Genomic DNA, 24031 nt, shown 5'->3' with positions numbered 1-24031 from the left:
AGTCCTCTGAGTATCAAGCCATGTCTATGGCGTGTTCAAAAATTATTTGGCTTCGTGGTTTTTTGGGTGAGCTTGGATTCCCTCAAAAAGATACAATGCCTCTTCATAGTGACAACACTAGTGCTATTTAGATTGTTGCATATACAGTCTTCCACGAGCGTATTAAACATATTGAAGTGGATTGTCATTCTATTAATGAGGCTTTGAATATGTTATTTGTCTTCCTCATGTCACCTCACAACTTCAGCTTGTAGATATCTTTACCAAGACAGTTTCTCATCCATGACATCAATTTTTCATTAGCAAATTGATGATTTTTGACTAACCGCATCAATTCTACACTATACCTGGACATCAATTTATTTATGGTGTATAATTATATTCCTAATTTAGACAAAACAGTTAGGAAATAGAATATTTTGTAGTTAATTGTTGTAAATTATCTTGTATTATTTATTTGGGAGAATGGAATGAAAAAGACATCAAAGCCAAAATTAGTTGACAGAAGTCTCATCCAACCTAGTGTGAGTCCTTTTTCTAGTCCCATTATTTTGGTTAAGAAAAAAGATGGTAGTTGACAATTTTGTGTGGATTACTGAGGTCTAAATAAGGTTACTGTTCTTGATAAATTTTTTATCCCAATTATTGGTAAATTACTTGATGAGTTAGCGGGAGCTGCCATATTTTTTAAATTATACCTTAAATCCAGCTATTGCCAGGTAAGGATGAAGGAGGAAGACATTGAGAAAACAACTTTAAGAACCAATGAAGGCCATTATGAATAGCTCCTAATGCCATTTGGTCTTACTAATGCACCACGAACATTTCAAGCCTTAATCAATGCTGTGTTATTATGACCTATTTTGAGGAAGTTTGTGCTGGTCTTCTTTGACGACATACTGATTTTTATTAAGGAGAAGAAAGTCATGTTGATCTTTTACAACAAGATGAAAAAAAATAGTTTTGGGTGCACAGGTGGAATATTTAGGCCATGTTATCTCAACTGATGGAGTGGCTGCTGATTTATAGAAAATTGAAGCGATGGTGGACTGGTCTATTCCCAAAGATGTAAATGGATTAGGAGGTTTTTTGGGACTCACCGGGTATTTGAGAGACCCTGGACTCTCCCCAATCTTACAATGATCGTGTTCCTTCCTATCTTCTTTCCCATCATATTCCCCTTTATATACATTTTCTTACTAACCACCTTTAACTAATTCAGTTAGTTGCGTTTTGATCCCCTACCTCTCTCTTAATCCTTTTAACATACACGTGCTTTATATTAGGTTTGCATCATAAACCTCGTAAATTTGAACTCTTTTCTATCCTAAAGCTATCTATTGCCACATTGCAGTAGTCTTATTAAGATGACTGAGGAACCTACACAAGTTTCTCTTGATCTCCTACTCCATCCTCTTTGGCATGAACTGTTTCTCCAATCCTTGGCAGGTTTAGTCGGATCTTGACAATTAAGACTCAAAAGAGTCTTTAATATTACTAGGGACATTATAGATATTGAATTGTATGTATGATAATTTACTTTTACTTGTGGTTTTTGTTGAATCAGCATGCCCATAATCCAAAATATCTTGCTTAATTGCTATTGTCTATAATTGGTTATTTGGTACATTACTGTTTTAAACTTCTTTCTTGCAGGCATATATCAAAATTGCCCAGGCTATATCATCTCGTGCTGTAAGTTCTGGTTTATCTTTCATATTAAATCAGATCATCATGTTCTTCTGTTTGTTTCTGTTCTTTATGATCCTTCTCTATGGCTTTCCTGTTATCACATGTCAATTGGCATCTTGAAAAGAGTTTAGTAAAGGCATTTGCATTTTGGCAATAAAGCTTAGTTTGCTCTTCTATGCTCATTATACTGGTTAAGAATACATATAAGTGGAATTCAAGATTTCTTCATTTTTATGGCTGTCAAAAACTGTTAGACCAGAAAATATAGAAGAAAGCTGGAGAGAACAGTTGCTGGATAAAGGCCCAGTTAAGCCCAAAATATGGTAAGTGTATTCTAAAAAAAGAAGGGACCAACTGTAGAAAGGGCCTAGCAAGTAGTTAGGAAGGTGGTCTAAGTTTTGTTAGTTAGAAAGTATAAAAGGGGAAGGGAATAATAGAGAAAGGGTTCTGTAATGTATTCTTGAAGTGGAGATTTAATCTTTGGAAAGGAGCTGTGAGCTCTGGAATTGTTTGTAAATTCTGAAACTTACTTGATTGAATAATAATGATTTAGCCTCATCCTTTCGTTCTTGTCTTTCCGATCGGAAAAATAGTAAAAAAAAGGTTCAATCATCGGAAAATGTGCAGTTCACTCGAAAGTTCGCCGGAGATGGAGAAGATGACTGGAAAGTGTTTGGGTGATGTTGGAAGCTTCACTGACCTTGAACAAGACGACAAGAGATGAAGAAAATGACTCAAAATAATCTAGGTCACATTAGAGGCTTCACCGGAGATAATGAAGATGACTGGAAAACCTCCCTTTCATGTTAGAAGCCTTGCTGGAGATGAAGGCCACACTCCGGCGGTGGAAACAGAGAGAAAAGAGATGAAATGAAAGGAGAAATGAGAGGAGAGCTGAGGAGAGAGTTGAAAGGTGAGTTGAGGGGCTAGGGTTTGCGAGAGGGAGGGAGAAGATTCAGAAAATAGAGGGGGGCCGAAATCCCAATATTGCCGCCCTTAAAAGCCCCCAAAGTTAAAAAAAAACAAAGGGTAGATTTGGAATTTTTAGTGAGAGCAGCATAGCGGCCACTACAGCCGAGACTTCTACAATTTTCGGCCACTATTCGCGGCGCAAAAGCCATGACACTGAACTACGACGCTACAGGATTGCCATAGAGGAACTGCGCCGCTCTGCTGCGATAGCAGCTGCTATGGCCGCTATTGATAACTATGATCTCACTACTAAGGAGGACTCCATGAATGCTGTTGAACAACCTAAATGGAGTAAAATTGATGCTCAGCTCTATAGTGTCATCAAATCCACCGTTTGGTCTGTTCATCCTTCTTTGAAGCAAATTTTTTGCCCTCATAAGACTTGTGAGTTTGTTGGGTCACAGGCTAAAGACTTGTATACAATGACACTTAGCGCCTTTACGGGCTTCGTCAAAATCTCATGCATGTTTTTGCTCCTCAACAATTTTGATGGCTCCATGACTGAATATTTGGGTTGAGTGAACAGCATTCTCTATGACTTGAATAAAGTCTTGCCTCTTGCTACCTCAATAAGTAAGGACTGTGAAAATTGTCAATAACTTGTTATGCAACTTGACTTGTATGGTTTGCCTGCAGAGTATTCTGTTATTCGTGATCAAATTTTGGGGTTGCCTACTGTACTCACTATGGATTCTACATGGTTCACCTTGTTACGGGTACTAGCTAAACCCCCATCTACTTTTATGGATGTATCTCCTCCCTCTACTTTGCCAGACTCCTATGCCTTAGTCTTACAAAGTAATGATCATGCCCGTTCTTGCAAACTAGACAAGTCTTGTTCTCATTTACGTGTGACCATTGTTACAGGAGGGCCACACAATTGATCGTTTTGCCTTACATGGTCGCCCTCCAAGAGTAGCAAATGTTGTCCAATCCACACCTTCTGACTCTACACCTTCAACCATATCACCACCACCTGCTCCTTCACCTCTTTGATGGTTTGAGGAGCGTTAGGCCTTTGGTCCCACTACCTCTGTTGTGCACATGGGTAACTCTTTTGTTGATGTCTCTCACTCTTCCTTCATTGGCCCATAGGTCCTTGATTCTAGGGCCACACTGACCACATCACTAGTAATAAATCCCTTTCTTCCACTATTTCTATATTTGATTACTTACCTTTTGTCACAATGGTTAATGGGCCCCAAACACAATCTCAGGGTATCGGTATTGTTTACCATTTTCTCTCTCTTTTTGATCACATTCTATATGTTCTAGGATCCCTTTTTAACACACTATCCATTAATTGTCTCACTCGTTCCCTTGATTGTATTATCTCTTTCACTAAAGATTATGTTTTTCTGCGGGACTGGAGTTCGAAGAGGATGATTGACACTAGATGTGAGTCTCATGGCCTTTACCAGTTAAATACTTTTGCTCATGCTGGTTTGGTGGTTGATTCACTTCTCTCATTCATGCTCAGTTAGGACATCTCATTTTAACCAAGTTACAACAATTAGTACCTAGTCTTTCCAAGTTAATTACTTTGTCCTATGAGTCATGTCAATTAAGAAAACATATTCATAGTTTTACTAGTCGTGTCAATTATCATTCAACTTCTCCCTTTTCTTTAGTTCAGACTAATGTGTGGGGTCCAAGTCGTATTGTATCTACTTTAAGATCAAAATATTTGTTACCTTTTTTGATGATTACTCTAGATGTACTTGGTTATTCTTATTGAAAGATTATTTTGAGTTATTTTCTATTTTTACAACTTTCTTTTTCGAAATTAAAACTCAATTTGGTGTTCCAATTCATAGTGTGCAAAGTGATAATGCTTGAGTACTTATCCAGTCAATTTCAAAATTTTATGGCTACACATGGTATTCTCCATTAGACCTCTTGTGCTCATACTCCACATAAAATTGGAGTTGCTTAACTGAAAAATATACATCTTATTGAAACTGCTCGTACTCTATTATGTCATAGTCAGGTTCCTCATCATTTTTGGGGTGATGCTGTTCTTGCTATTTTTACTGAGTGTTACTTTATTAGTAGAATACCATCCTCGGTTCTTCAAAACCAAGTTCCTCACTCTATCTTATACCCTCACCAGACCCTTCACCTTTTACCCCGTCGAGTTTGAGTCAACCTTGTTTGTTCATGACCGTAGTCTCGGCCTTGATAAACTCTCACCACGCTCTCACAAATGTGTTTTTCTAGGTTACACTAGGTCTTAGAAAGGTTATAAGTGTTACTTTCCTGCTCTTCATCACTATTTAGTTTCAAATGATCACTTTTTTTGAGTGTGCTTCTTTCTTTACACCCAACACTCCTACTTCTGTCTTTGAGTCTACTTTTTCCACTCCTTTAGCTTCTGTTCCTTTCCACTATCTTCCATTAGAACTATCTCACACTTCCGTAGAACCAACTCCTTCATGTCCTCTGTAGGTGTATCATTGTCGCTAGCCCATCTCTGTACCACTTGTGTATGTTGGTCCTACCATCGATTCGCTTTCGGTGCCACTCACCCTATCTCCTCCACGCTTGCCTTCTGTTCCCATTACTCTTCGCAAAAATATACGCTCTACCTGTAATCCCTCTCATTGTTTCTTTGACACCATCGTTTGTCCTCTTCCCATTATATTTTTTTTTCTTTGATGGGCCTTGATAGTAATAATAAAAGGTTTGGAAGGGTATATGCGAGAAAGAGAAATAGGGTGGGACCCGGGAATCACTTCTTCGTTATGCAGTAAATTTATGCGTATTTGCGCTAACGTCGGGAGAGAGAAAATAAATCAGGATATATTGTGGGGTAACAAGAGTGAGAGGAGGGAGAGTATTGTGGGAAGTAATTCCATTTGGGAGGCCCTGAGCACCTCGAATAGCTCAAGATAGTTTACTGTGCATTCTTCTTTTCTGCTGTATTTGCCGAGAAAGAGAAATAGGATGGGACCCGGGAATCACTCCTTTGTTTTGCAGTAAATTTATGCATATGTGGGCTAACTGTCAAGAGAGAGAAAATAAATCTAGATATATTGTGGGGTAACGAGAGTGAGAGGAGGGAGAGTATTGTGGGAAGTAATTCCATTTGGGAGGCCCTGAGCACCTCAAATAGCTCAAGATAGTTTACTGTCCATTCTTCTTTTCTACTGTATTTGCGGTGAATCATACTGATTCATCTTTATTTTGTTCAATACTACATATTTCAGTACACTACGTCGTTGTACTTATTTCTTCTGTTATATCAAATTGATTCTTATCAGGCTTGGACAAAAAGGGCCTCCACTGAAGACATATCAGCGGAGGAAGGGCAAAATAGGGAATGCTAGAATGAAAACGGTTAAGCAGGGCCTTAACAAACTGCATACGTGTCAAGAAAAGAGAGAGGAGAAAGATATGGGAATCTAGCCTGGGAATGGATATTGGAGGAGCTAAAAGGAGGAGAGGGGGAAGGAGGATTTTGTTAGGGTCCAAAATCTATACTCAGGTAATTGAAGAAAAAGAAAAGGATATTTTATTGATTATGATAGGAATCAGGATTACAAGAATCCCCCAGAGCCAAAGCTCCTCTCAGAGAATGTTATTCTCCTCTCCTAAGTCTAGCCGAAAAAACTCCCCTCCATTCCTCAAACTAACATTTAAATAAAGAACAATAAAACAAATCTAATTTGATAACAGAATATCCTAACTGACTTATTCAAATTCAAAACTTAATCTAATACCAGAATATCCTAACTGACTGATTCAAATTCAAAACAACATTCTAATAACAGAATAATAATAAAACAGAATAATAACAGACTTCCTAATTATTGATTATTGGCTTTCTTCCTACGAGAGTAAACCCGTCACATAGTGGGCCTTGTAGGGCTTGTATTCCAAAGGCCTTCATTGCTGTTTTGGGTCCCATCAGATTTTTGGGGGTAATCAGGGTGGCGGCTGTCACATGATAGGATCATCATTTGTGTTGATTGCTTGCTATTGTTTTCTTTTCGCTACTTGTACTCAGGGATCATTCCTGTAATTTGCTTAATTCTAATAACAAGAGGAAGTTCTATCAGTCTTCCTTGTCCTCTCTTTCTATTCCTCAGTCTATAGGTGATACTCTCTCACATCCCAGTTGGAAACAAGCAATGATTGATGACATGTGTGCTCTTCAAAATATTGATACTTGGGACCTAGTTTCTTTTCCTCCGGGGAAGTCTGTTGTTGGTTACAGGTGGATCTATACCCTCAAGGTTGGTCTTGATGGTAAAATTGATCACCTTAAGACTAGTTTGAACCTATACTGTATGTTTTATGTCAATAATTCCTACTATAAATATATGTTTTGCTGCGTAGTTAACACATGGATTCATCCTATGTTTCTTGTTCTTTTTTCTCAACAAAATCCTAACAAAAACTAAATACAACATAGCCATCGTTAAGGAAGCCACATTTTTTAGTTAGGTATATTATCAATTTTCCCTTGAGAATTAAGACACATTCAGAAAGGGGTAACAGGAAAAAAAAGGTGAAAATTAATTGAACATTTATACTGCTGTATTTCTAAATGTTTGGATTGATGGTTGGGCATATGATTCGAGCTGGTGTCCTGTTCAGTCAATTATTTGAAGATTGTATTCAAATATTTTGTTCCCATTTGTGTTTTAGCGTTCATTTGCAGTTTCTGGCCTATGCATGGGGCAGGAATACCAGAATGTGCTATAAGTTGAAATGTAACTTGATGCTCATTTTCTGATAAGATTATATGAACCTTAATTTACAGTGACTGTAATTAAAATATGCAATTTCAAATAAATTTTCCTTGTAGGATTTGATACCACCATCATACCTAGATGAGCTTTCACTACTACAAGATCGAATAAGTCCATTTTCCACTGAAGTTGCTTTCAATATGATAGAACAAGAACTGGGTTTATCTTTGGTTGAACTTTTCTCAGAGATTTCACCCGAGCCTGTTGCTGCTGCATCCCTTGGGCAGGTTCATATATTTTGTCATTTTGGTGTATTTTTCTTGTTAATGATAGCAGAGTCTTTGAGAGGACATGTAATTTCTTAATTTTAGATTTTAATACCTTAAAATTGAAACTTTTGTCTCTGAAGAATAGGTTTATCAAGCTAGGCTTCGCAAAACAGGACAGATTGTTGCCGTTAAGGTGCAAAGACCTGGAGTTCAAGCCGCAATTTCCCTTGACATATTAATCTTGCGTTTTATGGCAGGATTGATTAGGAGAGCTGGCAAACTTAATACTGATCTTCAGGTGATGTTGTAGTCGGTGACTAAGATTGAATTTACGCAACATAAAATTTTGGTTTATTTGCTCTTTTGGTCCCCCTACATGCATGTTTGTTTGATTTTAGTCCCGTACTTCCCAATTGTGCACTTTTAGTCTCCCTTTTTTAAATTATAATCACTCCATTAAGTTATCATCTAATTGTTAACATTGTTTGGTGATGTGTATTATGATGAATCTGTTTAATTGCACTTTTGGTCTCCCAACTTTTGTGTTTGTTAGATTTTGGTCACCGTTTTTTGCAAAGCGTAGATACTCGATTCAAAACTTGAGCTTCAAGAAGAGGATGAAACCGTTGAAGACTTTGACGGTGACTGCAAAATCGTGGAGCTAGGGCTGGAGCACATACACTTCTGCAAAAATCTAAAAACTGTACATTCTGTACTAATGATTCCTATTATGAATACATGCTCCACTGTGTAGTTTAGACGTGGATTTATCCAATGTTTCTCGTTCTTCTTGTTTCTCAACATGATATCAAAAGCCTAACATGGGATAACCCTAATCCATGATTATCTAGCGGGCCCATTGCTTGTTGGTACAAGTGTTTTTTTCTCTTTTCTGAAAATTGTGTTCTTTGATCAGATTTTAGATTTTCCCTATTCTGACGACTGTTCCGACAACTTTTCCAAGAAACACCTTTGGATTGGGTGTGCCGTCCCCAGTTCGGCCCATCCATAAATCTCATTCTCACGCATGTCTTCTCTCTTTGGTTTTCTCTCTCCTCTCTGCACCACTGCCAGTGCGTGGAAGTGCCTCTGGCACTGTTTTCAGCCGCTGCTTGTTCTGTCAAAGTCATTGTGCTTTGGTCTACCTCGATTTGTCCTTTTTTGTTTGATCTAGGTTGCATGTCACTCGTTTTTTGCATTCTTTGCACTGTTTGGCACTGTTTATGCTATCCCATGGTTGCCCCTACCCTTTCGAATGCAGACACTCCCACTATCTTTAGAAAAGTTGGACGAGAGTGATTATGGCATATGGGCTTCTGATGTCAAATATTGGATTAAAGGTCAAAGTTGTGTTGATCATCTTACTACTAAGGAGGACTCCATTGATGTAACTGAAAAATCTATATGGAGTAAAATTGATGCCTAGCTTTGTTGCCTCTACAGGGTTTGTCAAAATCTCATGAAAGTTTTTGCTCCACAACGATTTGATAGATCTATGACTGAATATTTGGGTCAAGTGACCAGCATTTTTCATGACTTGAATGAAGCCTGTCTTTTGCTACTGCAACATGTGAGGACCTTGAAAATCATCAAAAACTTATTATGTTACTTGCCTTGTATGGTTTTCCTGTAGAGTATTCTGTTATTTGTGATCAAATTTTGGGTTTTTCTACTATGCCTACTCCAGAGTCTACATGATTCACATTGCTACAGGTGACTCTCCTACTTCTACTTTGTTAGACTCCTTTGCCTCAGTCTCTCAAAGTAATGACTGTGCCCATTCTCCCAAATTAGGCAAATCGTTCTCACTTTTAGTGTGATCATTGTCACAAGGAGCGGCACACCATTAAGGCTAGTGAACTTACACTTGGTGGCAAGCTAGATCAACAAACTAGACCATTGCAATTTTCTTCCTCTACGTTTAAGGAAAAAGGAAGGAAATTGTACAACAAGAAGAAGAATATGCTAATCTTGGACATGACAAATCTTGGACATGACAGGAGGAGGAAGACATTTATTAAAGTAATGATGAAAGTGAAAGACAAGACAAATCTTGGACATGAAGATGATGATACCTGTTAAAAAATTTATATTTTAATATTTAGTGATTGTAAATTTCCAAACATTAGAGACTTAGCTTGTGTAGCTTGTGTGGTTCCTTTTTGTTGTCATTGACATTTGACATGTGTTATGTTATATTCTCACACTTTTACGTTTTATAATTAATTATGCATGTCTTTAATTTGGGTATTAATTTTATTTCTCAGCATATACATATACATATACATATACACATATATATATATATATATATGTGTGTGTGTGTGTGTGGGTGTGTGTGTAACATAATTTATAGTTGGTGTTTTAAATCTTTAGAATAGTGGTCATCCCATAATCCTGCTATAGTGTTTTCGGGGTTGGCCGCTCCATGCTATTATTTGGGATTAACTACTATGACTAATGGGTTCCAAACACAGTGTCAAGATGTTCGTAATATCCACCCTCTTTCCTCCCTCTCCATTGCTCATGTTCTCTGTGTTCTTGGAAGAGAAAGAAGTTGCTTCAATACACATCAGCAAACATCGTTAACAATTAGATGATAACTTAACCTGAGTGATCCTAATTAAAAATGGGGTACTAAAATCGAGTAATTGAAAATTGGGAGACTAAAATTGAACAAATATGTAAGTAGAGGGACCAAATGAGCAATTAAGCCTAAAATTTTGAAGTATATTAATGCCAAAATGGTTACATTTCTATTAATAATGCCTCTTAACTTCTAGACTGGTTGATATGGAATTATTTTACTTTCTATGAAGTCATAGTAGCATGGGAGGTAGCACGTATTGCCTATATCATAAATGTTCAGTACTATATCCTTCAATCTTGTATCTATCTGCATGTGTGTGCATGTGCATGTTATATTTTGAAGTTCTATATGCATCAGTTTGTTGAACATGGCCTTGTAAACATGCAGGCAGTTGTTGATGAGTGGGCATCAAGTCTTTTCCGGGTATGCATTGGTATTCTTGTGTTCTCATTTCTCACTAGAACTATGTTCTATAGTATGTGTGATTGCATATTGCAATAATATGCTATGTGTTGAGCATGGCCTTGTCATTGAATTTCCTGTATTTTTTACTAAACTATGTTTGAGAGTATGCATGATTACATGATGCAAATAGAAAAACTCAAAAAGAATTAGTCAAGAGCAAGGATACAAAAAAGTCTGAAAAGTAAATGCTAACATTGGATTGCTGTGTATGAGTCATGAAAAAATTGTTGTGTTGCTTTACATGCATGTATGGATTATCAACAAAAGGTATAAGGGTTTCAAAGTCAGCAATATCAAGCTTACCTAGGTAGGTCTCTATGTCCATAGTGTCATTCTTAAATTAACCTAGGTAGGTTTTCGTGTCCACAGTATCATTCTTTAAATTAATAGAGTTGGAAACATTAGTGTAGAGATGATTAACATTGATGGAGTACACCTTTTTGCTTTGTTCCAAACATCATAATAGGTTTTAGAGGCATGATATTAGACCTACAACTTTATATCATGAGAATACTACATAATAAGGTGTTAATTTGTTGATTGTTTATGAACCATACTTAATTCACCCTCAAAAGTTAGCTCAAGAGAGGAGGATCATTCTAACTTTATAAGCAGTATTCTAACTAAATTCCTACTTGATGTGGGATATCTTAACACGTCTCTCTCCCACAGAGTTGGACATGTAGTCCATAAAGTTTGCAGGATTGAACATTTATGGGGTGATTCAACAATCAACATTAAGATTGGATAGGCTCCAATATCATTTTGCATTTGGGCATGGCCTAACTTAACCTCAAAAGTTAGCTCTAGAGAAGAGTATTGTCCAGCCTTGTAAGGATATCTTGACCATATTTCAAGCCTCTGTGGGGCATGTTTATACATTCCCCTCATGCACAAGATTAGACATTTGTGGGTGGCCTAACCTAACATTAAGAATGAATAGGCTTTGGTATCAAATTAAAAATGGACCGAACGTAACTCACCTCCAAAAGCCAGCTCAAAAGGAGAGAATTATCCAAGCCATATAAGAAGTATTTTGGCCATATTCCTAGCTGATGTGGGATATCTTCACAGTTTCCTATGAGCTTGGTCCTTGGTCAGCATATCCTTGAGCTATTCAATGAAATGGTTGAAATGGCCTTGTCCTTCAAACCACAACTGGACAGCAACAACCTGGGAGGCATTAATAGCAGACTAGTGAGTTTGTCAAACAGAATGAGAGAAACATTAGTGAAACGAATAGCAATAAGCCAACAATGAAGAGAGTACCGGAAAAGGAAGAGTAGGCCAGTTAATGTTAAGGCCCAACCTAGAGAAACAATCAGTTAGCTCAAAATAAGGAGGCAGTTACAAGGGATGGTTGTTATAAAGGTTAGAGTTAGGAGAGTTGCTAGGGTCTCTCAAATATTTCTGGCATTGTATGATAAAGAACTGTACTTACATTGGGTACAAAACTGTGTTCATTCTTAGGAATACAATGCAATCTTTCTTTCTCTTTCCTTGCTGTACCAGTTCTAACAGAAACCGATAGTGGCATTAGTGGAATTGGAGGTGGAGCAGCTGGAAGACTTGCTTGATAAGGTCACTGGAGGTCTAGATAAGGTTGTTAGGAAGTGGGAGGTCCACTGGCAGGGTTGGCAGTGAGCTATGAAGCCTAAATACTTAGTACGGCATGGATACGATACAGATACAGGGGTATGGGAAAATTTCGAATTAAATATACGATACAGCTTAGATACGTTAATATGAATTTAAAGAAATAAGTCAAATAACATACTTTATACATATACAAAATATTTATAAAGAGATATAGATAATTAATTTATATTAATGTTACATTTGCATATCAGTGATCACATTTTACAAAAAAATATATGTGATCATATCTTTCCCTTGTCTAAGTAACTAAATCAAAATATTTCTCCTACTATGAACATATAAAATAATTACATACTTTATCCCATGTTCATGTTAGAATTCCACAAAAGAATTGGTAGTTCTATCCAAAAGAAATATAGAACTATAAAAAAAGAAGTTCCTGCCTTTATACTATTTAATTCTAACATTCTCACACTCATTTCGTCCATCCCTATTGTATACAAAAAAATTCAGCCAATTGAAGAAATCCAACGCCATTATCAAGTGGATCATGTTCATCTCCACTAATATCCCACATCCTTGTCTCTCCTTTAGTATACTTTTCTTCTTTCTTCGACAAAAGACAAAGGTTGGAATGCACATAAACCAAATCCTCAGCCCTTTCTGGATCCATTTTGTTTCTCTTCAAAGAATGAATGAACGAGTATGTACTCCAATACCTCTCACAACAAGATGAGGAACAAGGATGTACAAGAAGCTTTAAGACAAGCTTTTGAAGTAAAGGGATAGAAGATCCATGCATTATCCACCAAGGTTTTGGGTCCAATGTCCACCTATCTTCAACTGAATCAAAGGAAGCAAAGTCACCTGCACAAGATGAGAATTCGAGAATTCAACAAAAACATTTTTTCTTTCCTCAGCATTAGGAAAATATCTCTTCAAACATTTGTTCCAGAGAAAAGGAACAAAGTGCAGAACTGTTGCTACAATGAAACCCTAGCGGTGGCGAAGACAACGCTTGAGGTTGCTTGCCAACGTTGCTTTGACTATCGTCGAATATACCCACTATCGCCGTCAAAACAAAAATCTTGTCACCCACTATCGCTCTAGAATTGAAGAATCGATGCCTTAGGAACTTGCTTGACCAGAATCGATGCCTCAAAGCAACCTTTCTGAATCACCTTGCTTCTTCAATAGTTCTCCTTCCGATGTATATATCTCATTTCCCCAAGAGAATCGCAGCTCGAAGAAGCCCTAGCTGGTTTTTTATTTTGGGTGAGGTTCTGGTTGGGGAGTTCCTCACTCACGAACAATGAGGGAAATGCGGGAAATGGGAGAAAGATTGAAACTCCCTGTTTCAATAATAATTTGACTCAAGTAGTTATTGTTTCGAGCTGAGCTGTATCGGATGATTAAGAGCTGTATCCCAGCCGTATCGGGTTGGAAATTATTTTTTAAAAATAAATTAAATTATGGATACTTTTACGATACGTATCTAGACGTATTAGACACGTATCGGTATCGGATACGTGTTCGACACGGGTACTTTGGCTGTTTTAACGTATCTGGACTTCATGGGGGTGAGATTTGGTGGCTGGAAAAGTGTGCACACATCGAACAAAGAGGGGTGCTTGGGATAGATGCATCGGGAAAGATGGCACATGTGCAATCTGGGGTGGCAGCAATGACAGTTGACTCATCGATGGTGTTTGCTTTATATTGTGGCAGCACAATTTTTAAAGGAGCAGTGGGGAGGCTGCACGGTTACTTTTCACCAAGGCTAGGGCAAATAGAAGCGGAAGAATAGGGACAGCAGAGAAGGATCTTAGCCTAGACCATAGTAGTCAATCCCAAATAGTGACGAAAAGCAGCCAACCATAAAAATGCTTTAACAAGGTAGCGGGCTATTTTGAAGCTTTAACATACATTATATTTACACATACACAGATATATTTAAATTAAAAGATACTACCTAAATTAAAGACATTCGTATTTAATGATCAAAGATTAATGTTTGGGAACAAAGAAGGGCAGAACAGAGAAGAAAACATGGCTTGAGCAGATTTGGAAAACAAAGCAAAGGTGAGTCTTACTGGAAAATGGGCCAAATAATGGTGGGTCTCACTGCAAACTTCCTTAGCACATTGGTACATGATCCAAACTGTGGTGGGTCTCACAAGAAACTGCCTGAACACACTGGAAAATGACCCAAATAGTGGTGGGTCTCACTGGAAAGTGTTTTGAGCTTGAGGTTGGTATCGCTGGAGATGCTGGGCAAGACCAAAATCTCAACAGAGATGCAAGAACTCGCCGGATTCTACCTAGAAATTAAGGTTGACTGCTTAAAATCTTGCCAGACAGTGGAGGTCTTGTCAAAGTCAGTGGCTGCTTGGTAGGTTGGGTGTGTGCAAAAGAAGACCCTGGGGTAAACTGAACTATGATTATGTAAAAAGGGGGGAGAAATTCCAAGATTGTCCCCCTAAAACGTTCAAACAACTTTAAAACAAAGGAAAAATGGTTTTCTGCCTGCGGGCAGAATAGTGGCTGTGATGCTACAAGGTCACCAGGAGCAGCTCCGCGATGCCGCTATTTGGTGCTAAGGCATGCAATTGACTACTCTGGCCTAAACTACTATTACTGTATTAGGTTTTGGTAGCTGTATGTCTAATGCAGACCACATACTATTGTATTTATATTTGCATGAATAGGGTACAGTTGTAAATGCTAATTACAATTGTAATTACACCCTAATATGCATGTGCTGAAAACTAATTTAGACATGAGCTGCATGTGTTAAACATGTTGTATCAAACAGTATGATTAAAACTGTTTAATGTTCTGTAAGAGAAAAAGATCTCAACCTATTTATGTCATATAAAGTGTTCCAAAATTAAAATTCTTAGAAATTTAAATTGAATACAGGTAAATCACCTTGAATGCAGGAGATGGACTACAATAATGAAGCAAACAATGGTATCAAGTTCAGGTAGGTGAATTTTATCAAGATTTTAAAACATGATTCACTCTGCAACTCCAAGGTCAAAATTGTATCATGCATGGTATGAAAGCATGTGAATAATATGGTCTTGTTCTTGTCATAATTATCGATGTTAGAACATAAGCAAAACAAGTTTTAGTACTCTGTGACTGACAGTCATCCCTGCACATTGCAAGTTGGCATGGTGGCAAGCACTTGAGTATTTGAACTACAGCAAATCAGAAAATAATGGGTTTGGACTTTGGTGTCAAAAGTTGAAACTTCTTTTTGTAGTTTACGTTAAGGATTCAGGAGAAGAAATGAATAAATAATTGTGGAATATGCTTATTTTCTGTAGTTCAATCCAGGGATATATGGTTTATAATCAAATAGAGCACTTATCATAACCACATAAGAACCCTTTCCTAGGGATGAAAACTTGATGTATGTTTTGTGCCTTTGTTTAGTGGTAAATTGTGTCCATAACTAATGTGTTATGATGGCTTTGTTATTGGTTATGTATAAGCAGGAATTTATATGGTTCAATACCAGATGTGGTGGTTCCTTTAATGTACATGAAGTACACAACTCGCAAGGTCCTTGTTATGGAATGGATTGAGGTATTCTACTGTTTATTGTTTGATCACTACATTTTAGCAAGAATAGTTCAGTTCCTGTATAGGTTAAGTACCAGATATTCTTTATAATGATTTGGACAAGAATACTTGATATTTAACCTAGAAAAACTATTAAATATCATCAGGAATTAATCTTCCTAAATTATGCCCTGTGCCTTTTTTGAGATTTGGATCCTAAAGTGTCTCTCCCTTGAAAATAAGTTAAGGCATGTAGGGCAATTTTGTCTTGCACATTCTCTTTCGGTTACCTGCTGAATAAATTGAGACTTCTGCTATTGTATTATCTTACTATGGATTTTGTAGGGGGAAAAGTTGTCTGAAGTGAAGGATCTCTACCTGATTGAGGTAATTTTTTAAACTAGTTGCAAATGTTTTATTCTAAATTTTTAATATTACAATTCTTAAATTTTGCAAACATGATGCTAAGTATAGTTGTATTTTCGGATGCTGATTAGGTTGGAGTTTACTGCTCATTCAATCAACTTCTTGAGTGTGGGTTCTATCATGCAGATCCGCACCCTGGAAATCTTCTTCGAACATATGATGGAAAATTAGCTTATTTGGGTAATTGAAGATAAAAAATTTGAGATTTAAATTTCCAAATCATTTTTGTTCTCATATGCATATAATATCTCATTCCTTCTTATCTCATTCCAAATCACTAAAATGACTTTTGTACGCTTGATCTTATCCATGGCTACCATCCACCACTAGATCCTTCATCAACTTGACATCAAGAATGCATTCCTTCACATTGACCTTGCTGAGGAAGTTTATAGAGAGCAACCTCCTGGTTTGTTGCTCAGCAGGAGTCTTCAGGATTAGTTTGTTGTCTTCAGAAATCCTTGTATGGTCTTAAACAGTCTCAAAGAGCTTGGTTTAGTAGATTCAGCATTGTTGTCCAAATGAATTTTGTCGTCTTTCGAAATTCTTATATGGTCTTAAACAAATGAATTTTCACAAATTTTTGTAGGCTACACACTACTCTTTCTCCTGATTTGCTTATCATGTGTTTCACTAGTTTAGAAAGAATTGAACACCTGATCTTACCCATTAAGGTGACTTTTTTATGGAGCAATTATTTGGGATTTTTGGTGAACATTGGGTATATTTGGACTTTGGACTTTGGAGGACCAATTACTTGGACAAGGCTTTGGCAAGGAGGCAAAATTTTTGTTGCAAATTGCCTAATTTAAATTTATGCAGTCATTTGGTGTATGTTTGGAGCAGAATGCTCACATTTTTCAGGTTGTTTCTCTTACCCTCTAACTTGTTGTGGATTAAGATTTTGTCTATATGACCCCACGAAGATTTTGTGAAGATGGAAGCTAGTTGATCCTTTGAAGGGACAGAAATAGTCTTGATGACCAGAGAATCATTCCTATGATGAAAGAGCAACCAACTTCTATATTCTTAGTCCTTGCATGAAAAACTGAATTTGAGAAAAGGTGCAAGGTTGATTGATCGTCACACACTAGTCATTAGTGTTAATCCTATTAATAATATCTGTCCTGACAAAAGATTTGACCTTACGGGATGGATCTTTGCACCTCCATATGGATTGGTCCAATATAAACTGTTCAGAGAAGAGCGAATGAGAGTCACAGACAGTGAAATCAGTGCATCTAAACTGCATAGTGGAGCTGAACTATATAAGCAATAAATAATAAATACCTATATTAGTTATCCTAATTTCCATAATTTTGGCCAATATGGCAAGTTTGTTCTATTTTAGTGTTTACTGTTATGTATACTGATGGACTTCAGAAGATATATTTGTGTATACTGTATAGACACAAATAGGATGTTATCTTTCAATTTCTTTTCTCTTGTACCAGATTTTGGTATGACAGGTGAATTCAAACAAGAGTTGCGGGATGGATTCATCCAAGCTTGTCTACATCTTGTAAATCGTGATTTTGATGCCTTAGCTAAGGACTTTGTTACTCTTGGGTATTTATATTTATTTATGTTCCATTTCAGTTATTAAAGCAAGACTATCCCAATTTATATAAGATTCCACTGTTTGTAAATTCTTTCAGGCTTCTTCCACCAACTGCAGACAGAGAAGCTGTTACAAAGGCTTTGACAGGTTTTTACTTTATTGTGTTTAGTTGAATTTTAAATACTTGTGACCATACGCTGGTGGTAACGTTCCTCCTTTCTAGAGATTGTATTTGGTAATTCTGTCACTATTGGTGCTTTATTTATAGGTGTCTTCCAAAATGCTGTTGCCAAAGGAGTTCGTAATATAAGCTTTGGAGATCTTCTAGGAAACTTAGGAACAACCATGTAAGCTCGATGCTGATGCATTAAATATTTAACTGTAGAATCTACATTATATTTGAAGATTCTTTTCATCTGGCTCTGATAAGAAAATAAGAAGGGCATACGAAATATAATCTGGAAGGTCTTTATTTTATCCTACCAAGCCTAATCTCTTTGCTTATCAGACAAGGAAACTTTGGAAAATGCTGTGTGCAGAACACCAACGTCACTGCTGATTTATTGTATTCATATATTCACACTGGATCGCATGCTATATTTAATTAAAAGGAAGGGAAGAGAATATATAGTGAAATAAACAAAAAGAATAAAAGAGAATATTATAATTCTCTTGACTTAAATTTTGCAATTTTAGTGAGAGGAGGTGGTATGGTTTAGGGTTTAGGAAGAGTACCCCACACTTGCATATTTGCAAGAGGGCCCCAAAAAGTATGAGACGAGAGAGAAATGATATGCACATCTTGTTGTGTGGGAAATGAACATATGTACTCTGTCCTAAAATCCCGCAACCCGGTTAGCGACCCGACTTCATAAAATTCGATGGATACCCTGAAATTCCAAAAGACCAAATCTGAACTTCCTTGCTCCTCTGCTCTATGACTCCTTTCCACTACACAAAAGCCAGTTTTTCTTTTCTCTAGCGACTGGGTTAGGCTTCGGCGATTGCAATTTGCTTTCTGATTCTGCAATTGGGTTTTGCTCTGCGTTGGGAGGATTTTCTGATTTCTCTGCGATTGGGTTTTGCTTTGTGTTGGGATTTCTGATTTTTCTGCTCTGTTTTTTCTTTTTGATCTTCATCATCTTGGGGCAACTGTGGGTACTGGGTGGGACTATTCTTTGTTCTGTTTGCTGTGTGGGTGGATTTGTTCACTGCTGTTACAGACAAAATGGCTTCAACTACTGGTCGGCTCCTCCTTCCAAGTCATTACCAAAGAATGCACCAGAAAATAAGAGCTATGTAGCATGGCAACATCGGATTGCAAGTGAAGGTACAAGAAGAATTAAATGCAAATATTATCAACAAATGGTAAGCGGAGGTGCTTATTGATTGAAGCATCACTTGGCTCAAACAGCCAAAGATGTTGGAGCATGCAAATTTGTTCCGGATGAGGTCAGAAAGGAAATGTGGAATTTACTTTTAAGTATGTAAGAAAATTTGAATAAAAAATCGAATTTCCTTGCTGGCTGTTCTGCTGACCAAGAGATTGAGAAATCACATTTTGCTTCTTTCTTTTCCAAGAAATTAGATTACTTCCAATTGAAACACACCATAGTCAGAAATGGACCTCCTATCATGAGAGCTTGCATAACCTACATCAAAATATCCAACAGTCTTATCATGACCTTTGTCCTTTTATAAGAGACCTTTTCCTAGAGCACTTTTGATATACTTCAAGATGCGGATCTTGCATCCCAGTGTCCTTCACAAGGAGCATTAAGAACTAACTTACCATATTAATAGCAAAAGAGATATCAGGTCGAGTAAACGTGAGGTAATTTAGTTTACCAACCAATCTTTTATGCTTTTTTGGGTCAGTAAGAGGCTCCTCCTGACTTGGTTGAGGTTTAGAATTAGGATCCATAGGAGTATCCACAGATTTGGCCCCCCCATCAAACCTGTTTCTTCTAATATATCCAATGCTTACTTCCTTTAGGAAATTACAATACCATGTTTGGATTGTGCCACCTCAATTTCCAAGAAATATCGAAGTTTTTCCAAGGTCTTTTGTCTAAAAATAGTGACATAAGTGATTCTTCAATTGTGTAATGCCATGATGATTACTGTCAGTGATAACAATATCGTCCACATACACAACCAAGTAAATGTATCATGTGACTAAGTGGTGATAAAAGACTGAGTATCAGTGTCATTTTGAATCATCCCAAACTGTTGGACAACAATGTTGAATTTACCAAACCAAGCTCTTGAAGACTATTTAAGACCATACAAGGATTTCCAAAGACAACAAACTAATCCTGAAGACTCTCCCTTGAATAACAAAATCAAGAGGTTGCTCTATATAAACTTCCTCAGCAAGGTCGCCATGAAGAATGTGAAGGTGCCAATGGCGAATGGCAGCCATGGACAAGATCAAGCGCACATAAGTCATTTTAGGAAACTAGTATAGTTATTGTCAAGTAGTATAAAAAATATGTAAGAGTAGAGTATGAGTAGTTTTAATAAGGTGTCTATTTTTTCTTTCTTAACAACTCCATTTTGTTGAGGAGTATGAGCACAAGAAGTTTGATGAAGTATGCTATTAGACACCGTGAAATTTTGAAAAGAATGTGACAAGTACCCCTTAGCATTATCACTATGCAAAATGCAAATAGGAAGACCAAATTAAACTTTAATTTCATTAAAAACACTTTGAAAAATAGAAAATAATTCAGAACGATCTTTCATTAAGAATAACCACATACAATGGAAATAATCATCAATAAAAGTAACAAAATACCTAAAACTTAAAGTATAAAAAGTACTACTAGGAACCAAACATCAGAATGAACTATACTGAAAGGAGATGCGGCTAGCTTATTTTCACGACTCGGAAATGAACTATAGACATGTTTTCCTATTTGACTCTACTCACAAGAAAGTGTAGATGCCCAGGAGAGACTTGGCACCAATAGTTGTAGTTTTTGGAGACTCAGATGTCCCAACCTAGCATGCGAAGGAAATCCATTGCCGAACCAGCATGTGTGATGGATTAGAGTTGATAAAGTCCATATGACTCACAGCCTGTGCCATTTTAAGAAATTTGGGCCTAACTCACTTCCAGAAGTTAGTTCATAAGAGGATAACTACTCTTATAAGGAGTATTCTAGCTCTATTCTTTACAAATATGGGACATCTTAACATGTTTAATCTAATTCCGCATTTTAGTTAGCACTTACCATTTGTGTTTTAATCCAAGTCAACAATTCGACGCTCCCCTTTCCGTGTCATTGTTAAAACTCAATTTTAATAACCTTGCTTAAAATATACAATGACTCAGATAAATTCAATCTGTTAGAATCTATTAGAATCTTGTAAATATAGTAACTGTATATCTTGTAAATATAGTAACTGTATATCTTGTAATTATTTACACTTCTCTATAAATTGGAATAACTCCGTTGTGTCCTAAACATAGATTCAATATTTTCTCTCTCAACATGGTATCTAGAGCCTAGAGAGGCAACCCTAATCCATTTTTTTTGCTGGTGGACCCACTATTCACCAGTGTCTTTTTTTTTTTTCCGGCTCCGCCGCCACTATTCCAGCACCGCCACCACTGCCGCCGCCATCCGACCTCTGATCACTACAGAAACCCGCCGTCGTGATCGCCCTTGTCAAATCGGCCGAACCCCGCTGACCGTGCCTTCATCGAAGCCCTCAGCGCCCCCCACGCACCACCTTCTCCTCAAGTGGTTTTCTCACGCGCCGCCTTCTCTCTCCGCGCATTCGGCGTCCTTTCCTGACGCTGTCGACTAGGGTTTGCTCGCCTCTCTCTCCTCTACCTGTATCCGGCCTCGGTTTGCTAATTGGACATTTATTCCCCCTTCTTTTTCCCTTTTTCGTGCTGTTTGGGCATTTTCTCTCTCTTCTCGCTGACCAATGGCTGCCTCTACCACTCCAAAAGTCGATACCTAGATTTTTACCAACCATGTCACTGCACCTCTTTCTTCTGAGCAGTTGGACGGTAAGCACTACTCCTGGGCTTCTCACATTGAACTTTGGCTTGTTGGATAGTTTTATGAGACACATCTCACCCAAACAGCAGATGATGTCCCGGAGGCCGACCGTCTTCTGTGGAAAAAGGTTGACGCCCAGCTATGCTGTATCATCCGAGCCACCATTCATCCATCTCTTCGTGATGTCTTTCTCACTCACAAAACTTGCAAAGCTGTTTGGACACAAGCCCAACAACTCTTTACAAACAATTCTCGACGACTCTACCAAGTTTGTGAAGACCTCATGACTGTCCTTAATGCCCATCAGATTAAGGATTCTATGTCGACCTATCTTGGCTCGGTATCAAGCCTTCTTTGTGAGTTCAACAAATTGCTTCCTCCCACTGCCACTCCAGATGCCGAACTTGACAATCGCAAAAAGTTTTTCATGTCCTTGGCTCTATATGGTCTGCCCCCAGAATATTCTCATGTTCGTGATCAGATCCTGGGAAGCCTCAGAGAATCTGCTATGGACAGTACCTGGGCGACCCTCCTCTGTGTGCCCCCCAAATCCTCCTCTGAGCCTTTACTTCCCATTCCTATTGACTCTTCGGCTTTGGTTTCCCGCAACACCAACCAAGCTCCACAGCGCAAGGGTGGCAAAGGACGTCCTTGGTGTGATCATTGCCACTGCTCGGGACACACAACTGATAAGTGTTGGACTTTACATGGTCAACCTCCTCGCACTACCCAGGTGGCCCAAAGTTTTGTTCTCCTTCATCCACTTCTGCTCCGCCATTGGCTTCGGATCCACATCTATCACCTTCTTATGACGATTTCCTGAAATGGTATGAGGATTGTCAGGCCTCTAGTTCCACTGTTGCTGTTGCACACACTGGTAATTCCTTCAGGCCCTTCGCTCCTTGATTCTGGGGCCACCGATCACATCACTGGTAATAAATTTCTTTTTTCTTCTCTTTCTACTTCTGGTTATTTGCCTTCTATCACCATCGCAAATGGGTCTCAAACTCAGTCCTAAGGTGTTGGTATTGTTCATCCTCTTCCTTCTCTTTCTATTAACAATGTCCTTTATGTCCCCGAGGTCCCTTTAATTTATTGTCCATTAGTCAACTTACTCAGTCTCTTGATTGTGTTATATCTTTTACTAAAAATTATGTTTTCCTGTAGGACCGGATTACGAGGAGGACGATTAGCTCCGGATGTGAGTCTCATGGCTTCTATCAGCTAAACAAGCCCTCCCTTGTTGGTTTGGTAGCAACGTCTCCACTTCTGATACATGCTCGATTAGGACATCCAGGTCTTGATAAGTTAAAGCAGCTATACCTTAGTCTTTCTAAGTCAGAGTCTTTGTCTTGTGAGTCATGTCAATTAGGCAAACATGTTCGTAATTCTTTTTCTAGTCGCATTATGAGTCGGGCTTCATCCCCTTTTGTTTTAGTTCATTCAGATGTTTGGAGTTCAAGTCGTGTTTCCTCTACATTAGGATCTAGGTATTTTGTCATTTTTATAAAAAATCAATTTGGTATCCCTATTCGTACTTACAAAGTGATAATGCACGTGAATATCTGTCTACTCAGTTTCAGACCTTTATGGCATCCCATGGTATGTTACATCAAACATCTTATCCTCATACCCCCAACAGAATGGAGTTGCAGAACGCAAATATAGGCATCTACTTGAGACCACCGGGACTCTTCTTCTCCACTCTCATGTTCCTCATCAGTTTTGGGGTGATGCGGTACTCACTGCATGTTATCTCATTAACCGTCTATCTTCCTCTGTTTTACAAGGTAAAATCCTTTATCAAGTTCTATACTCCCACCACTCTCTTCATCCTTTACCGCCTCGGGTCTTTGGTTCTACATGTTTTACTCATGTTCTTGGTCCTGGCATTGACAAGCTCTCTCCTCGGTCTCATAAGTGTGTTTTTTTTCGGGTACCCACAGTCTCAAAAAGGATACAAGTGTTATTTCCCTACTCTTCGCAGGTATTTCATTTCTGCTGATGTTACTTTCTTCGAGTCCATTCTATTCTTTGAACCTAGAACATCTACACTCGAGTCTTCTCCGTCCACGACTGCCCCTAGTTCAATCCTTTTCCATCGCCTCCACACCCATCTCCTCCACCTTTGTAGGTATATCAGCGTCGTACTCGTCCTGTTTTGGAGC

At 38.0% G+C, this 24031-nt stretch overlaps 1 protein-coding gene across 8 annotated transcripts in view; it reads left to right on the top strand.

Moving 5' to 3' along the window:
• The window catches only part of LOC113850078 (uncharacterized aarF domain-containing protein kinase At1g71810, chloroplastic), a 43260-nt gene that overhangs the window by 4107 nt on the left and 15122 nt on the right, over positions 1-24031 (top strand). For 3 of the 8 annotated variants that reach the window (XM_027480430.1, XM_027480428.1, XM_027480429.1), the window contains exons 3-13: positions 1657-1695; positions 7478-7648; positions 7776-7928; positions 10608-10643; positions 15227-15270; positions 15791-15881; positions 16203-16244; positions 16355-16463; positions 17738-17852; positions 17942-17991; positions 18113-18191. In XM_027480430.1, coding sequence (XP_027336231.1) covers positions 1657-1695; positions 7478-7648; positions 7776-7928; positions 10608-10643; positions 15227-15270; positions 15791-15881; positions 16203-16244; positions 16355-16463; positions 17738-17852; positions 17942-17991; positions 18113-18191 — 929 coding nt within the window. Of the gene's footprint in view, positions 1-1656; positions 1696-5927; positions 6152-7477; positions 7649-7770; positions 7929-10607; positions 10644-15206; positions 15271-15790; positions 15882-16202; positions 16245-16354; positions 17853-17941; positions 17992-18112; positions 18192-24031 lie in introns of all 8 variants that reach the window. The other 5 variants (XR_003502166.1, XR_003502167.1, XM_027480432.1 and 2 more) reach the window with 4 other exon arrangements.

The sequence above is a fragment of the Abrus precatorius genome, unplaced genomic scaffold, assembly GCF_003935025.1.
Source record: "Abrus precatorius isolate BTA unplaced genomic scaffold, Abrus_2018 Scaffold9, whole genome shotgun sequence".
In the NCBI taxonomy this organism is placed as follows: domain Eukaryota; kingdom Viridiplantae; phylum Streptophyta; class Magnoliopsida; order Fabales; family Fabaceae; genus Abrus; species Abrus precatorius.
Note: the sequence above shows the minus strand (reverse complement) of the source record. Positions and strands in the feature narration are given on the sequence as shown.